At 39.0% G+C, this 13,454-nt stretch overlaps 1 protein-coding gene across 2 annotated transcripts in view; it reads right to left on the bottom strand.

The window, feature by feature from the left end:
* Nucleotides 1–13,454, bottom strand: part of LOC122058364 (RING finger and transmembrane domain-containing protein 2-like) — a 36,959-nt gene that overhangs the window by 9,617 nt on the left and 13,888 nt on the right. For both annotated transcript variants that reach the window (XM_042621021.1, XM_042621020.1), the window contains exon 3: nucleotides 10,096–10,264. In XM_042621021.1, the coding sequence (XP_042476955.1) occupies nucleotides 10,096–10,264 (169 nt within the window). The remainder of the gene's footprint in view (nucleotides 1–10,095; nucleotides 10,265–13,454) is intronic.

Here is a 13,454-nt window from a genome sequence, read left to right as displayed (position 1 = left end):
GCTTGGTTTTTCAATTCAGCAGCACTTTATAAAGACGTTAGAGTCTCTTAAAGATATGAGGAAATCTTTGAGTAGAGACCTATATGGTATTGGCCAAGTGGGACAAGTTGATTTGTTGAATTAGACAAATAAATAGTGGAATGGTGAGTCAGCTTCTAGGCTTTGATTCAATACAACATCATGGCATTTTATATAATGTCTCAGACATTCTTTATGGATAATGGTTCAGCAGCGTAGCCAGCTCAACGTCTTTGATATAATTTCAGCCAGAAATCTCAGGAAGTTAGTTGTGATTGAAACTCATATGCAGCAGGTAAATCTTTTCTAATCCTAATCTGATTATGATTCCCAAGCCATGCGTGGATACCCTATGCTTTATAACAAGAAAAGAAAAAGAAATATGTTATTTTTCCAAGAGTTGGAGTCCAACAAGTAACCTTCTTATAAGTGGGCAGCAAAAAGAGTTTTCACTGATATAGGACAGCAAGGAGTCTCTCTTCTTTCTAATATTACCAGTCAAAAAGAAGAATCCTCAATTCAGTTGGACTTCTAGAAAATCAGCCTTGCTGGATCCGTTTACGTGTGCTGTTATTAACTCAGATTAGAAAGAAAGAAGTAGAAAGAGAAAGCAGCCGCTATCAAGAGGAGTCTCTCATGCGTACATCCCAAGTACAGTCCAAATAAAAAGGGGAAATATCATATTTGAGATCAAAAGGAATTAGGAGAAGAACTCCAATACAGAATTACTTTCTGAAGTCGGTTGTGCCAGGTATAAAAAGAGGTCTTCCTCATATGAAAAAAAAAGGCAAGGAAGGCAGGTAGAAAATTTTAGAAAGAGAGGGCGAGCAACAGATTGAGAGAGTTTGCTGATCATATCTTTTGGTTCATTCTTACTGCTTTGACTCCAAATTTTTTGAAATTGAAGTGCTGCCATTTCATTCATCTTTAATTTGGATCTGTGAAGGAAGTTATTGGTTGTTATTTGAAGTTGCCTGAAATACACCTTGTCTGAGAAGGTGTGCATAGATTGAAGACCAAGAAATCAAAGTGGGTGCATTATTTGTTTAAATTTTGATTTCTATTGAATGTAAGTCTATTCTTGGGTTGTGGGTAGACTGGATGTTCAAGGGTTTTTATTGCAAACCTCTGCTTATTGGTGATTGGTTGTAAACGCTATCGCGTGGGTGCATGACAAGCGTAGTTGGGGTTGTAGCTCCAAATACAGTAGGTGATGTGTTGATTCTTGTAAAAGGGCCAGTGCTCCTTTGTCGTGGGTGCGATACAAATTGGGGTTGGTGCTCTTGATTGTGGGTGCAGTCGAATTACTAAGGCCGGATTTGAGTTGTAGCTCAAACGGTCATTTACTTTGTGGATGTAGGCACACTGCCGAACCACGTATCTCTTTGTGTTGTGGTTTGTGATTTGCTTTCAGGTATTAACTGACGAGTGTGCACGTGAGACAATTTGTGAGGATCGTTTTTAGACATCACTAATTCACCCCCCTCTCAATGATCCATTGGGTATAATAGGTCTAAGGTTTGCCTCCCTAGGCAAGAAGGAGGCTTGGGAATTCGAAGGATTATAGATGTCAACACTGCGGGGATCCGCAAGCTGATATGGAAGATTGTTTCCCAAGCACAAAAACATCTAGGTCTCCTGGGTCTACATGCTTCTCCGCAAAGACTCTCTTTCGATTGTCCCCCCCAATCCCAACACTTCCTGGGTCTGGAGAGGCATTCTTAGCCTCCAGCCTTTGGCTATTCGCGCCATTACAACTTCGATCTATGATGGCCTCTCCACTTCCTTTCGGATGGACAATTGGCACCCTTCTGGTGTGCTCTTTGAGATTGGCCATGAGCTACCTATCCCTCGGGCATTAGCAAAGACTACATTGTCGCCTCCATCATCTCCAATAGGTCATGGGCCCCTCCGGTGTCCTCACCTTCCCCCTATCCCCCCGGTCACTATGGCAGAGGAGACGAAGTCACTTGGCTTTCTTCCCCCTCGGGTTCCTTTTGCTCCTCCTCAGCTTGGAATTATATTCGTTCACATTTTCCTGTAGCCCCTTGGTGGAAGATTGTTTGGTTTATTGGTCATTTTCCTAGGCACAGTTTCATTGAGTGGAGAGCTCTCTCCAATTGCCTCTCAACCTAATCCTTTTTTATTCACAACCAAATTCATGTTTCCAGCTCCTATTGCTTTTGCTGGAATGGTATCGAAGACATAAATCACCTATCCTTTTTTTAATGTCCCTTCTCTTCCTCTATTTGAAAAAAGTCCTCAGCACCTACTGGCATAGCAGAAGATGTACTCTCCCTCTCCATAGGGAATGGATTTGACTTTACATGACCTACAAGGGTCCCTCTATTTGTGACACGGCTGGTAAGCTTGCTTTTTGTCCCACTATTAGTAGCCATATTTGGATGGAGCGAACCCTCCGAAGATAAGACTTCTAACTCTCGCTCTTTTGACTTGATTTGGAAAGCCATCTTCTTTGAGGTTAGTTCCAAATTAAAGATGCTTCAGCCTCGCCATGTTAGAGATTCCCCAAAGAACAGGCCCACTGTTGTCTCCTAGGACCTCCCCCCTCCATTCTTCCCTCCCCTCCCCTGTAATTGTCTGCCCCCTTCTTTTGTTTTGCCCCTACGGGCTGTATATTCCTTCCCCGTTTCCCATTTTGGTAATGAAATTCTTATTCAACCCAAAAAAAAAAAAAAAAAAAAAAAAAAAGCTTTTAAAGTCTTAACCTCATATAACTTGCATTAAGTGAAATGTCTCACCCATTATATTTTTCTTCAAAAAACTAGAGAAAGACATCTTCAAAACAGCCATCACATTGAACCTCATGCACATGAAGAAATACGTATGAACAAAGTATTTTTGAAATTACAATCTACTTCATAGATCACTGTTAAGGTATTTCTTGCTTACAGGAGGTTCCAAGTTCAAAGCAAATTAAACAGAACAATGGCTTTTGGTCTGGCATTTTTTTGGGCAGTCTAAGTCCAACAAATCCAGTTGTCCAATCGTGCCTGCTCTAGGACCAAGCTTGAGCTGACCACCCATGGTTCAAGGTCTTGTCAAAATCTCACTATTTTCTTGTTTTTTTGGCTTGGCAAGTTGAGATCATAAGCGATATACAAAACATGCATTATCTCGATTGGGATCTTAGTTCAATTTTTAGTTCGACGCAACTCGATCGAACCAGACCAAGTCATGTGGGGTTTTATACCTCATTTCAATGGGAATCTCGCCATTCTACCCCACTTGACTTAGGATTTTGGTGCTTCTTCTTGCCAAATCTCACTGATACAGTGGAGATTGTCAACTTCAACAATTGGAGACTGAAGATTAATACTTCAACATCAACTGATGGGGTAGCCTTAGGGAAGAGAGGGAAATCGCGTAAAGAGGGGGGAGGGGATCACACACAAGGCACCAAATTCAACTAATTCTAAAATAAAATTCACTCTACTCTCAAACATGGAGTTTATGCAAGTATATAAAGGGATAATAAGACTACTCCTACTTAGGCACCGTTTGACAACATTCTGTTTCTATCGTTTCTACGTTTTCTTGTTCCCAGAAACGGAGAAACAACCTAAAAAGCGTTTGATAAAGTTGTTCCGTTTCACCCATTTTTAGAAACATAAATCAAAATTTATGTCTATTTACAATTTTATAAATGAATGAGAGAAAAAAAAAAAAAAAAAAAAAAAAAAAAGAGGTTGTTGTGCCCGATAAATCTGTCAACTATTTAAACCTAAAAAGAGGCAACTGAACCCTCTCTCTCTTTTGGGCATCCGATGATACTATTAGGTTTTTTAGTGGCATTATATCTGCAAAAAACGTTCTGAGAAACAGGTTTATCAAACACCAAAAAATCCGTTTTTGTTTCTAGAAACATAAAAAGTTGTTTCTGTTTTTTATCGACACAGAAACAACAGAAATGTTATTAAACGATGCCTTAAACTCTAACGCTGAAACATATCCTATTTCTTTATTTCCTACGTATCTTACTCAAAGACAAACATGAGAAATAAAAAACATAATATAAAACTAACTGCTACTAGCCCTTGTTGGACGGGTTCTTCTTGGGCCTAGGCTTCTATAGCCGGTCATGCTGGTCCAACCAGGTAAGTGCAACTGTATTTGCATCAACTCTCCTCTTCTGAAAAGAACACGACTCTATCGAGTTTGGATGAGGTCCAAGAATTCCTTCAGAGTCGATGCGCTGAAGGAAAAAAGTTCTAACTGTCCTCTTGAGCTTGAGATGGGGAAGATCCTTTGCTGGAAGGAACTTCATCTCAAGGCCACCATGCTGAAAAGAGTATGTATTCTCATTTTCATAATGCTTAGCTTTCTTGTCGAACAACCATGGGCGACCCAAAAGAATGTGACAGACTTTCAGAGGGAGAATCCAATTGATGGAGAAAGCCTTAGGGGGTAGGGAAAGGAAGGGATCACACAATCAAATATTGCACAAATCCAAACAGGGAGGGAGAATATCACACTGAACCTGATCAATCAGTCCACCAATGGAATACGTGAGCAAACACCTTTCATGAATTTTCAAATTATTGTTGTTCATCCACCCAACCTTGTAGGGGTTCGGATGAGGCTCAGTTTTCAGACCCAACTTGCATACAGCATCTTCAGTAACAACATTGGTAGAACTGGCGGGGTCAATCACCATATTACACAAGCTATCATTGCATCGCACACTGGTCTGAAAGATACTGTTACTGCACCAATAGTCCTCCTCGGGAATCCTCTGTGTAGTCAAAAGAGAACGAATCACATAGAACTGTTGAGGCTCACCATCACTGTCACCATCATTAATCTCATTAGGATCACGATCTCATTCAGCCTCCAAATTAACTGTTCCTGTTTTCAGTTGCTCTTCTTATGCATAGGGTGTAAAATTGTCCTTGTCGATGTATGCTAATAACCGGTTAGGACATTGATTAGCTCTATGCCCGCACCCCTTGCATGAGAAACATTGAATAGCCTCCTTTGAAAATACTGAGTCCCTGTCATAACCACGCTGAGGTGAGGAGTATGGATGATTAGGTCGTGAAGATGATATATCTGAATCATATTGAGGTGGAGAATACGGCCAAATAGGTCATAAAGATACCATAGATGAAGCACTAGCCTGTGGTCTGCTAATTGACTTTTCCTATGGAGATGAATGTGCCTAAATAGAACTAGGGCCCCTAAGAAAAGCATCTGTAAATGGCCTCTGATTGTATAAACGTTTCAAACTTTCCTCAACTTGATATGCTTATGGTTCGAAATCTCGCCAAAATTTCAATATTTTGGGCTCTTTTTTTATTTTATTTTTGTCAAAACGACATGAGGCCCGAATCAATGTGTACCATATTTCGGTCAAAATTTCGGTATTTCGGTATCAGTTTGGTATTTCGCCGAAACGATACATTCCATGCTTTATAAATACAAAATTTCATTAAAATTTCAATATCGTTTTGACTCTGTCTCGCCTGTCTCAATGGTTTCGGTTCAATTTGCATATTTTGAAGGAAAAACACTCCAACAAGCCTCTAATTAGCCACATCATCACACATTCTGACTTCCATTGGACTCCTACAAGATCTACACATTCAGAGGAAAAAGCACATCGACTCCATTTTGATTTCTCTTAGACTATGATGTGGCTTGCATTTGTGGTGCAGTAAGGAAAATGCACATCTACTCCATCGTACTGGGCGTGGAATCCAACCAGACCGTCATAGTTCTTTCCAATAGATACTAGATAGTAGATAGTCATTATGATTACTGTTGTACTATTGTGTAACCAATATGCTCAATGGATGACTTTAGTTGGGACTTGTGAATTAGAGTCACATAGTATATTACTCTAATACTCTAAATATTAGTTAATTAATGTTGATGTATGTTTGATCATGGCTTAGAATCTTAGATTCATTATTTATTTGTTTTACTACCACATTATATCTTGTTCTAGCAAAGAAGCAGGTAAAATTTTCAGAACAGTTCGACGATTGCTGCCAGACAAAGGTGCAACTCTAAAACAATGTCATGTTCTAATATTTTTGTATTTTTATGTTATAAACATGTTTATTAACCTTAAAATAAGTTTTCCACCAAGTTTCAGGTCAAAATATGGCCGTTTGACCACCGAAACAATCAATCGAAAAAGAGAAAACCAACACGGCCAAGGTCTTGCCGAGTTGGTGTTTTTGAACCCATCAAAACACCAAAACGAAACAAAATTTCAAACCTTGGATATGCTACTTGGATAGCATCTTCCATTGTAGGCAGTTGGCTAAAGGCAAGGGCAGCTAAGTTAAGGGTGCAAACCATTGCAGAATTGTGCCACCAATACTTCTTTATCACACTCAAAATCTGAATAAGTAGCCAAATAATAAAACCTAGCAACATATTCTTCCATGATCAAATTCTCCTGTTTCAACTGTGCAAACTTAAGAAGCATGCATTTCAACCCAAGTAGTGACTAAACTAATGCCTTAGGTTCGGTTCTGTTGTTGTTGCTTGATCCACCAGACTCGGGCCATGTCTTTCAGTTTAGCCTCTGCAAATAAGATCTTTTGGGTTTCAGGAAAACCGTACCATCTGAAGAATGCCTCTAAGCTGTGAATCCAATCAAGGCATAATTCTGGATTGTTCTCCATAAAAATCAAGGACATCCAATCTTGTTGCTCTTTCTGCTCCATCATATCTACCAGTTCCATATGGTGGTGGAGGTGGTGGTGGCGGCGATGTATGAGGTGGTGGCGGTGGTGGTAATGGTAGTGATGGATCCTGTGGAGTGGTGTTGGAAGAATCCCCAGATTGAATGGGACTCTTTCCTCTATCTGTCGCCACCAAATGATCAATAGAAACTTACATGGATTCCATCATAGTCTTAAGAGCTTCAATTTTTGCATCAGTTTCTCCTTTATAAGCATCCAGTTGTTTAATAACTTTATTATTAGTTACCATGGTAGAGTCAGACAAGATTACACTTGAATATGATGGTAAATAGTAAATAAAAGAGGTTTAAAGGGCAATGTCAAAATGGTAAATAACTCTCTTTTTTTTTCTTTTCTTTTTTTTCCAGTGATGGCAGAAGTGTAAATATAGGAAGTTCAATTTAAGTCGCAAAGGGGTGTGTCACGTGTGGGGCACAGGTCTAATTGGAAATAAATAAAAATATGGGATAACAAGTGATAAGGATAAAGGATAATGGGAGGGGTATGGGGGAAATAAGCATAATTAAAGCCTTAAAGGGGTAATTCTGAAAAAGAGGACTTAAGAAGGAGAAATAAAAAAGAATCGAAGGGTTGGGGTTTTGGATTATCGACAAAATGGGTTCTCCTACTCCTTGGAGACGAAACCAGCGATGGTGGGAGCAGTAACCAGGTATGTCACCACCTCTCTCTCTCTCTTCTCGTCTTCTCCTTCTTCTCGCCTTCCTGTTTCTTCTTCTGTTTCTCTCTTCTTCTTCTATTTTTGTTCCTATCTTCTTCTCGTCTTCCGATTTTGTCTTCTCTCTGCTGCTTTTTTTTCTTTTCTTTTCTTTGGTGCTGCTGGAACCCTCGATTGAAGTTAACAAAGGCAAGGGTTCCAATAGGGTTGAAGGGATGGGGTTGGGGTTTTGGTTGGGACGATGGGTAAGAGAGATCTTTTTTTTTTTTGGGAATCAAAGGTAGGGATTAGAAGGGTAGGGAATAGCGAGAGAAAGGGAGTCGCAGGGCTACAGTGGGGAGTGGGGTGGATGGAGTTGTGTTTCAGTAAGGGATCATTGGGCTCTGATACCAAATTGATGGGGTAGCCTTAGAGGAAGAGAGGGAAATTGCATAAAGAGGGGGAGGGGATCACACACAAGGCACCAAATTCAACTAAAATTCACTCCGCTCTCAAACATTGAGTTTATGCAAGTATATAAGGGGAAAATAATAAAACTACTCCTACTTAGACTCTAACACTGAAACATAATCATTTTTCTCTATTTCCTACATATCCTACTCAAAGACAAACATGAGAAATAAAAGACATAATATAAAACTAACTACCACCAGACCTTGTTGGACCAAAAACCTGGGTTGGACTGGTTCTTCTTGGCCCTAGGCTTCCACAGCCGGTCATGCTAGTCCAACCAAGTAAGTGCAACTATATCTGCATCATCAACTCTTGGAGCTCTATTTCTTCTCAAGAACACTTATGGTAAAAAAAAAATTCTCAAAAACTATCTTATCCGAATAAACATGATCAATAAAAAAATTTCTCAAAAACTATCTTATCCGAATAAACATGATCAATACTTTTTTGTTGACTATGTACTTTTTATATGTGATACAATGTACACTGATCTATGGGTTGATATAGGCTGACCATTTTCTGTTTTTTATTTTATTTTATTTTTTTGTAGAATTTCTTGCAAAAACGGTTGAAAAAAAAAGAAGGCTTATACTCATTGTTAGAATTCCAATTTTATATGTTGGACACTGTTGACGGATCTACGGCATCATAGTGTTGCCTTTTTCTCAATTAGCATAATAATTATTTTAAGAGAGGAGGTTAGGTATGCCGCCGAATTTCCTAGAGCTAGTGGCTCAACCAATGAGAGGGCTGGGATGGGGGGGTATAGGGGACTTTCCCAAGGGGAGGAGAGATAGTACAGACCTGGGTATATCCACAGCATACCTAGCCTTTTCCCTTATTTGAATTTCTGAAACTTAAATAAATTCCAACAAATAGGGAAAAATATCTTTTGTTTTGATGATCTGGCCTGGCACTCATCTCAATACTAGGAAAATCTAGGACTCCAGGATGAGGATAAGGTGAGTCATCCACTTGTATTGTCCTATACTATATTATCTATTGTACACTCTCATATATGTGACTCATCCATATGGCAAGTATAACAAACCACTTTTTATATCTTTTAATTCCTGATGCTTATTTAAGTTGGTTCACACTTTTACTTGAATTATGTGATCTAGCAGTACTAGATAATGTATGGAATAGCCTAGGGTAGAGTTCACCTACATCATACACTACTAGTCTAGGGTTAGAAGGCCTAAAATAGGCTGGATGACAAGTTTTAGGGGCTAACTTGGCCATACGGCCACCGAAACCCACCCTTGAGTATGCCTATAGAAAACACAAGGTTCTGCGAACTTGGGCGAAACCATGCCCGAAACTGAGACCTCAAACCATGAGCTCACGTAAGGTCTTCCTGGTATTCCTCCAAGTATATCTTTGTATACAATACAGCTTAAAAGCAATTCTCACAAACACAACCAAGATAAGCCAATAAAGACAGATGCCACCATGCACATGAATTTAATTTGTCAAGATACCACAGTGAAGGAACCTTGAAGTTCTCCAATGCATTAACATCAAGGTCATCCACAGCTTTTGAGCTTCAGTATCAATATACTCATCAAATAATCCATAGGCAGGTTACTTAATATTAAGTGCTGTCAATAGTTCCATAATCTACAAGACCAGAGTTTACATGGTCTGTTGGACCAGGCGGTTGGACTGTGACTGCTGAAAGGCAATTTTGGTCCCAGGTCATAGTTGTTCTTATTCTTTCGGAATGTTGAGTAATCAATGGACCATCCACTCCAACAACCTCAACAACAATTGCAGTACTTGAACCAGTTAATTGGACTGCAACCTGAAGAATGTGTGCGTTCAAATTTATAAGCATTTGCATAAAAAGCATTAGAAGCAAGATCTGAACCCCCAAAACCCATATTTTGCTATCAGTGCCTTTACATCACACGAAATGCTTTTGTAACAATAAATACTATATGTAACTGTAACTTTTATTCTAACTTTCAGACCACTAAACTTCTTGGACCCACAGTAAAACCAGACCACCAATCAACAACAACAAAGCCATATCCCAACTAAATGGGGTCGACTATATGGATTCATGCAAAAGACAAAATATTAATGACAATGACAGAAAAGAAAGGAGCACAGCATCAAAAAAACAAAAAAAACAAAACTCAGTAAACTGATTTAATGAAGACACTAATTATATAACTGGGAAGATATTTGTAGCCATAATCTAGGGAAAAGTCAACTCCATACCATTCACCATTATCATGAATATAGCATGCCAGAAAGGTGGTATTGCTTTTGGAGGAAGCATGATCAATGGATATAGAAGATCTTCATTTCGAAACCACCAGTAAACACCAACCACGTGGAGCATGAAAACAATCGTGATGCCGATAAGGACAGAAATTTTTCTCTCTCCCTGCAGAAACCCATAATTTTCTTCTTTAAGAAAAGGAAAAAAAAGTGCATGTATTTTACGCACAAAATCCTATCAGCAAAGTGAACACTATAAATCATAGCAATAGAACAGAAAATAGAGGGTTTTCGGTCAGGGTCCATGGCTAAGGCCGTGGAGGTTAGGTATTCTATATAACCCCTAGGTGTACCAAAACATTAGATATGTTATCAAGGAGAGAGAATATATGAGACAAAGAGTGATGCAGAAAGAGGCCCGCTTGGTCCAACGGTAAGAAACGAATTTGCAACCTGATGGTCAAGCGGTCAAAATAGCCTCTCGACATTCTCGGTGTAAGGCTGCGTAGTTCTCACCTCTCCGGACCTCGCACATGTGGGAGCCTCGTGCACCGGGTATGACCTTCTTCTTTTTAGAGTGATGCAAAATAGAGGAACTCAAACCTCTTCCTCATGCTCCCTGCTGCTGCTGTTCTTTGTCTTTTTCAATTTTTATTTTTTTTTTTCATTTTTCTGACAACTGAGGCTACTGGTCTTTATATTCTTCATTTTTTAGAGGGGGGGGATTTCGGCCATTTGTGGAATCCATTATTGACACAGATTTCCAGCTGGTGAGTTGACAAGTCTGGAATACCATATAACTAAAAGCAGTGAAGCCCCAATCCGGATAGTATTAAGAATCAGGTGGGCACATTAAAGTTCACGTATTATTAAAGTAAAATAGTGATGTAGATCGAGCCTGCAAAAGAAGGGGGCTGTTGATTCCATCAAACCAGACCAGCAAGCTCCAACGTTGGCCCATCAATCCAACCCAAATCCAGAATTTACTGTTCACGTGAACAGTAATTTGGTCCCTTTTTTGTTTCCTTTTTGTGTTAACAAGTAGCCAAAGTTAGTTTTAATATTATAGAATAGTCCTTTATTGTCTTATGTTAGTTTCTAACTTATTATTACTTGGTTAGCAAGCTAGAAGTTAAGTTAGGAAATTTTTTCTAGTTTTAGTTTCTTAAGTTAGTTTCCTATCATGTAACTTAGGCTAATTTCCTTTTGAGTTCAGTTGTTAGTTTCTAATTCGGTTTAGCTTAATTAGCAAGTTAGACACAAATTAGAAAGTTTTATTTCAGTCCATTAATTTCTTTTTTTGTTGTCTTTGTGTCAAAGCAATGTAAGGCTATTTGGCGCCCATCAATTAATAATGAAAAGGCAGATTTGAGTGAAACAAAAAAAGATCGCTTATGTTGTTGTGTTGTGGTACGCAGTTAGGTGAGATACCCATTCACTAATTCTTCTCCCCCCTTCTCAACCCCTCCATCAAATTCCTTTTTGTCTTTGTTTTTTCCTTTCTTTTTCGGTGCTGTAAGATCATTATTAGACTTACAAGCACATCAGCAAGATTGAAGATCAAAAGGCAAACTTGCAGCCACAATCAAGCCAAACCTGTTAGGGTTTCGATGTACCATTCAAGTCCTCCTATCTTCCAGCCAGAAGATCAACTTCAGGCCCTCTTTTTAGGGTTGTTCAGGTGCATCAAGAGGGGAATTCAACCAGAGTTTGGAGGCCATTCATGGATTGAAGCAGCTGCTACTGTGAATCACCAAATAGTTTCCTTTTTCATTCCTCAAGCATAACTTCCCAAGCATCCATCAGTTGAGGCTCATCTTCTAAAGGATTCTTATGCAGCATATAAGGGATCTTCCCTCCAATTTTGAGGATCATCCGATGCCAGAAACCCTAGTTTCTGAAGAATGGTCAAAAGTTTCCTAATTCATGTCTACAACATATCTCTCAATTCAACCATCGGAATTGTCTCATCTTTTGAGGGTTCATTGACCCATATGGGACCTCTTCATCTATTCCAAGTTTCAGCTCCATCTGAGCTACGCTTTGTGGATAATCGAAATCTTCTCTATTCAGCCAGAATTTCAGATCCTACCTGGGGTTAGGATCACTTGTGATTCTAGTCTTACATCAAGTAGGTACAAGGACAAGGCAATATATAGGGTGAAAAACCAGATGACCTACTCGACAATAGTGTGCACTACCAATCAAGGCAGAAAAACAGTTTCACCTTTAACTTCCACATGTTCTTCACCCACAAAATACCCATAAGGTAGAAAAAGAGTGAACAGGCCCTCCGTTCCCATGTTCATAGACAAAAATAAGGTAGAAAAAGAGTGAACAGGCCCTCTGTTCCCATGTTCATAGACAAAAAGTAACAGGCCCTCTACATGAAACCCAAGCAGGAACTCACCATCTCCAGTTGTCCAATTTTTAGTACTGGTAGTTCCAGAAAAGTTCTCAAGGTGTGGTATTTTCAGAGAGCTTAAAATACAAATCAAAACCTAATTCCCAACATCCTCATAGAGCATTAAAATCATCCTCATAGAGCATTAAAATGGTCAGCAGATCCAAAAGGAACATTCAATAACATCATATAAAATGTTAGCATGCAGTTCTGAAGGATAATACATCATATCCATAGAAGTAGCTGATAATGATGTCTCCACAAACATTTTGAAGAACTTCAGTACCACAAATGCTCAGATATACCTTCTAAGATTATTTTTACTATTCTTTTGCTATTTTAATTATTATAATATTATTATTATCATTATTATCCTTTTTCCTTTTTTGGCAAGTCAAATTTCAGTGAGCCTTAGATTTCAGATTTTGGATGTTGTTCAGAGTTATCAAGTCTCAAGGAGACAACAGGTCCAAACACGGAGAGTTTCAGGGATTCCAATTTTCTCATTAGCAATTTCAGTTTCTTTTCAGCTTAATTCTTCGATTCTCTCTCCACTTTAAGTCAGCACTTTAGCTCTATCAATTGTAATTATTTGTAATTCCTTCCATAAGGATCCAACTAGGTTCACTTATCCTCTTTCTGCACACTCTAGCGTACAGGGTCCCCCACCATCAACCACATTCCTTGATTTAATAAAAAACTGACAAACTTATTGTTGAACTCAAAGGGCTCACTAAGAGGGGGGTGAATAAGTGACACTCAAAAAATACTTTTCCTAAACGAATTAGTCAACTTGCAACGTGTCACTATGATCACACATTCACACTACCCACACAAATGTCAAAGCAAGCAAATCATAGGGAAACAAACCACAATGTGATGCAGATACAGTTGCACTTGACTGGTTGGACTAGCATGACCGGCTTTGGAAGGAAAGAGTTAAGAAGAACTG

The sequence above is a fragment of the Macadamia integrifolia genome, chromosome 12, assembly GCF_013358625.1.
Source record: "Macadamia integrifolia cultivar HAES 741 chromosome 12, SCU_Mint_v3, whole genome shotgun sequence".
NCBI classification, from domain to species: domain Eukaryota; kingdom Viridiplantae; phylum Streptophyta; class Magnoliopsida; order Proteales; family Proteaceae; genus Macadamia; species Macadamia integrifolia.
This window is presented reverse-complemented; position numbering and strand designations above follow the sequence as displayed.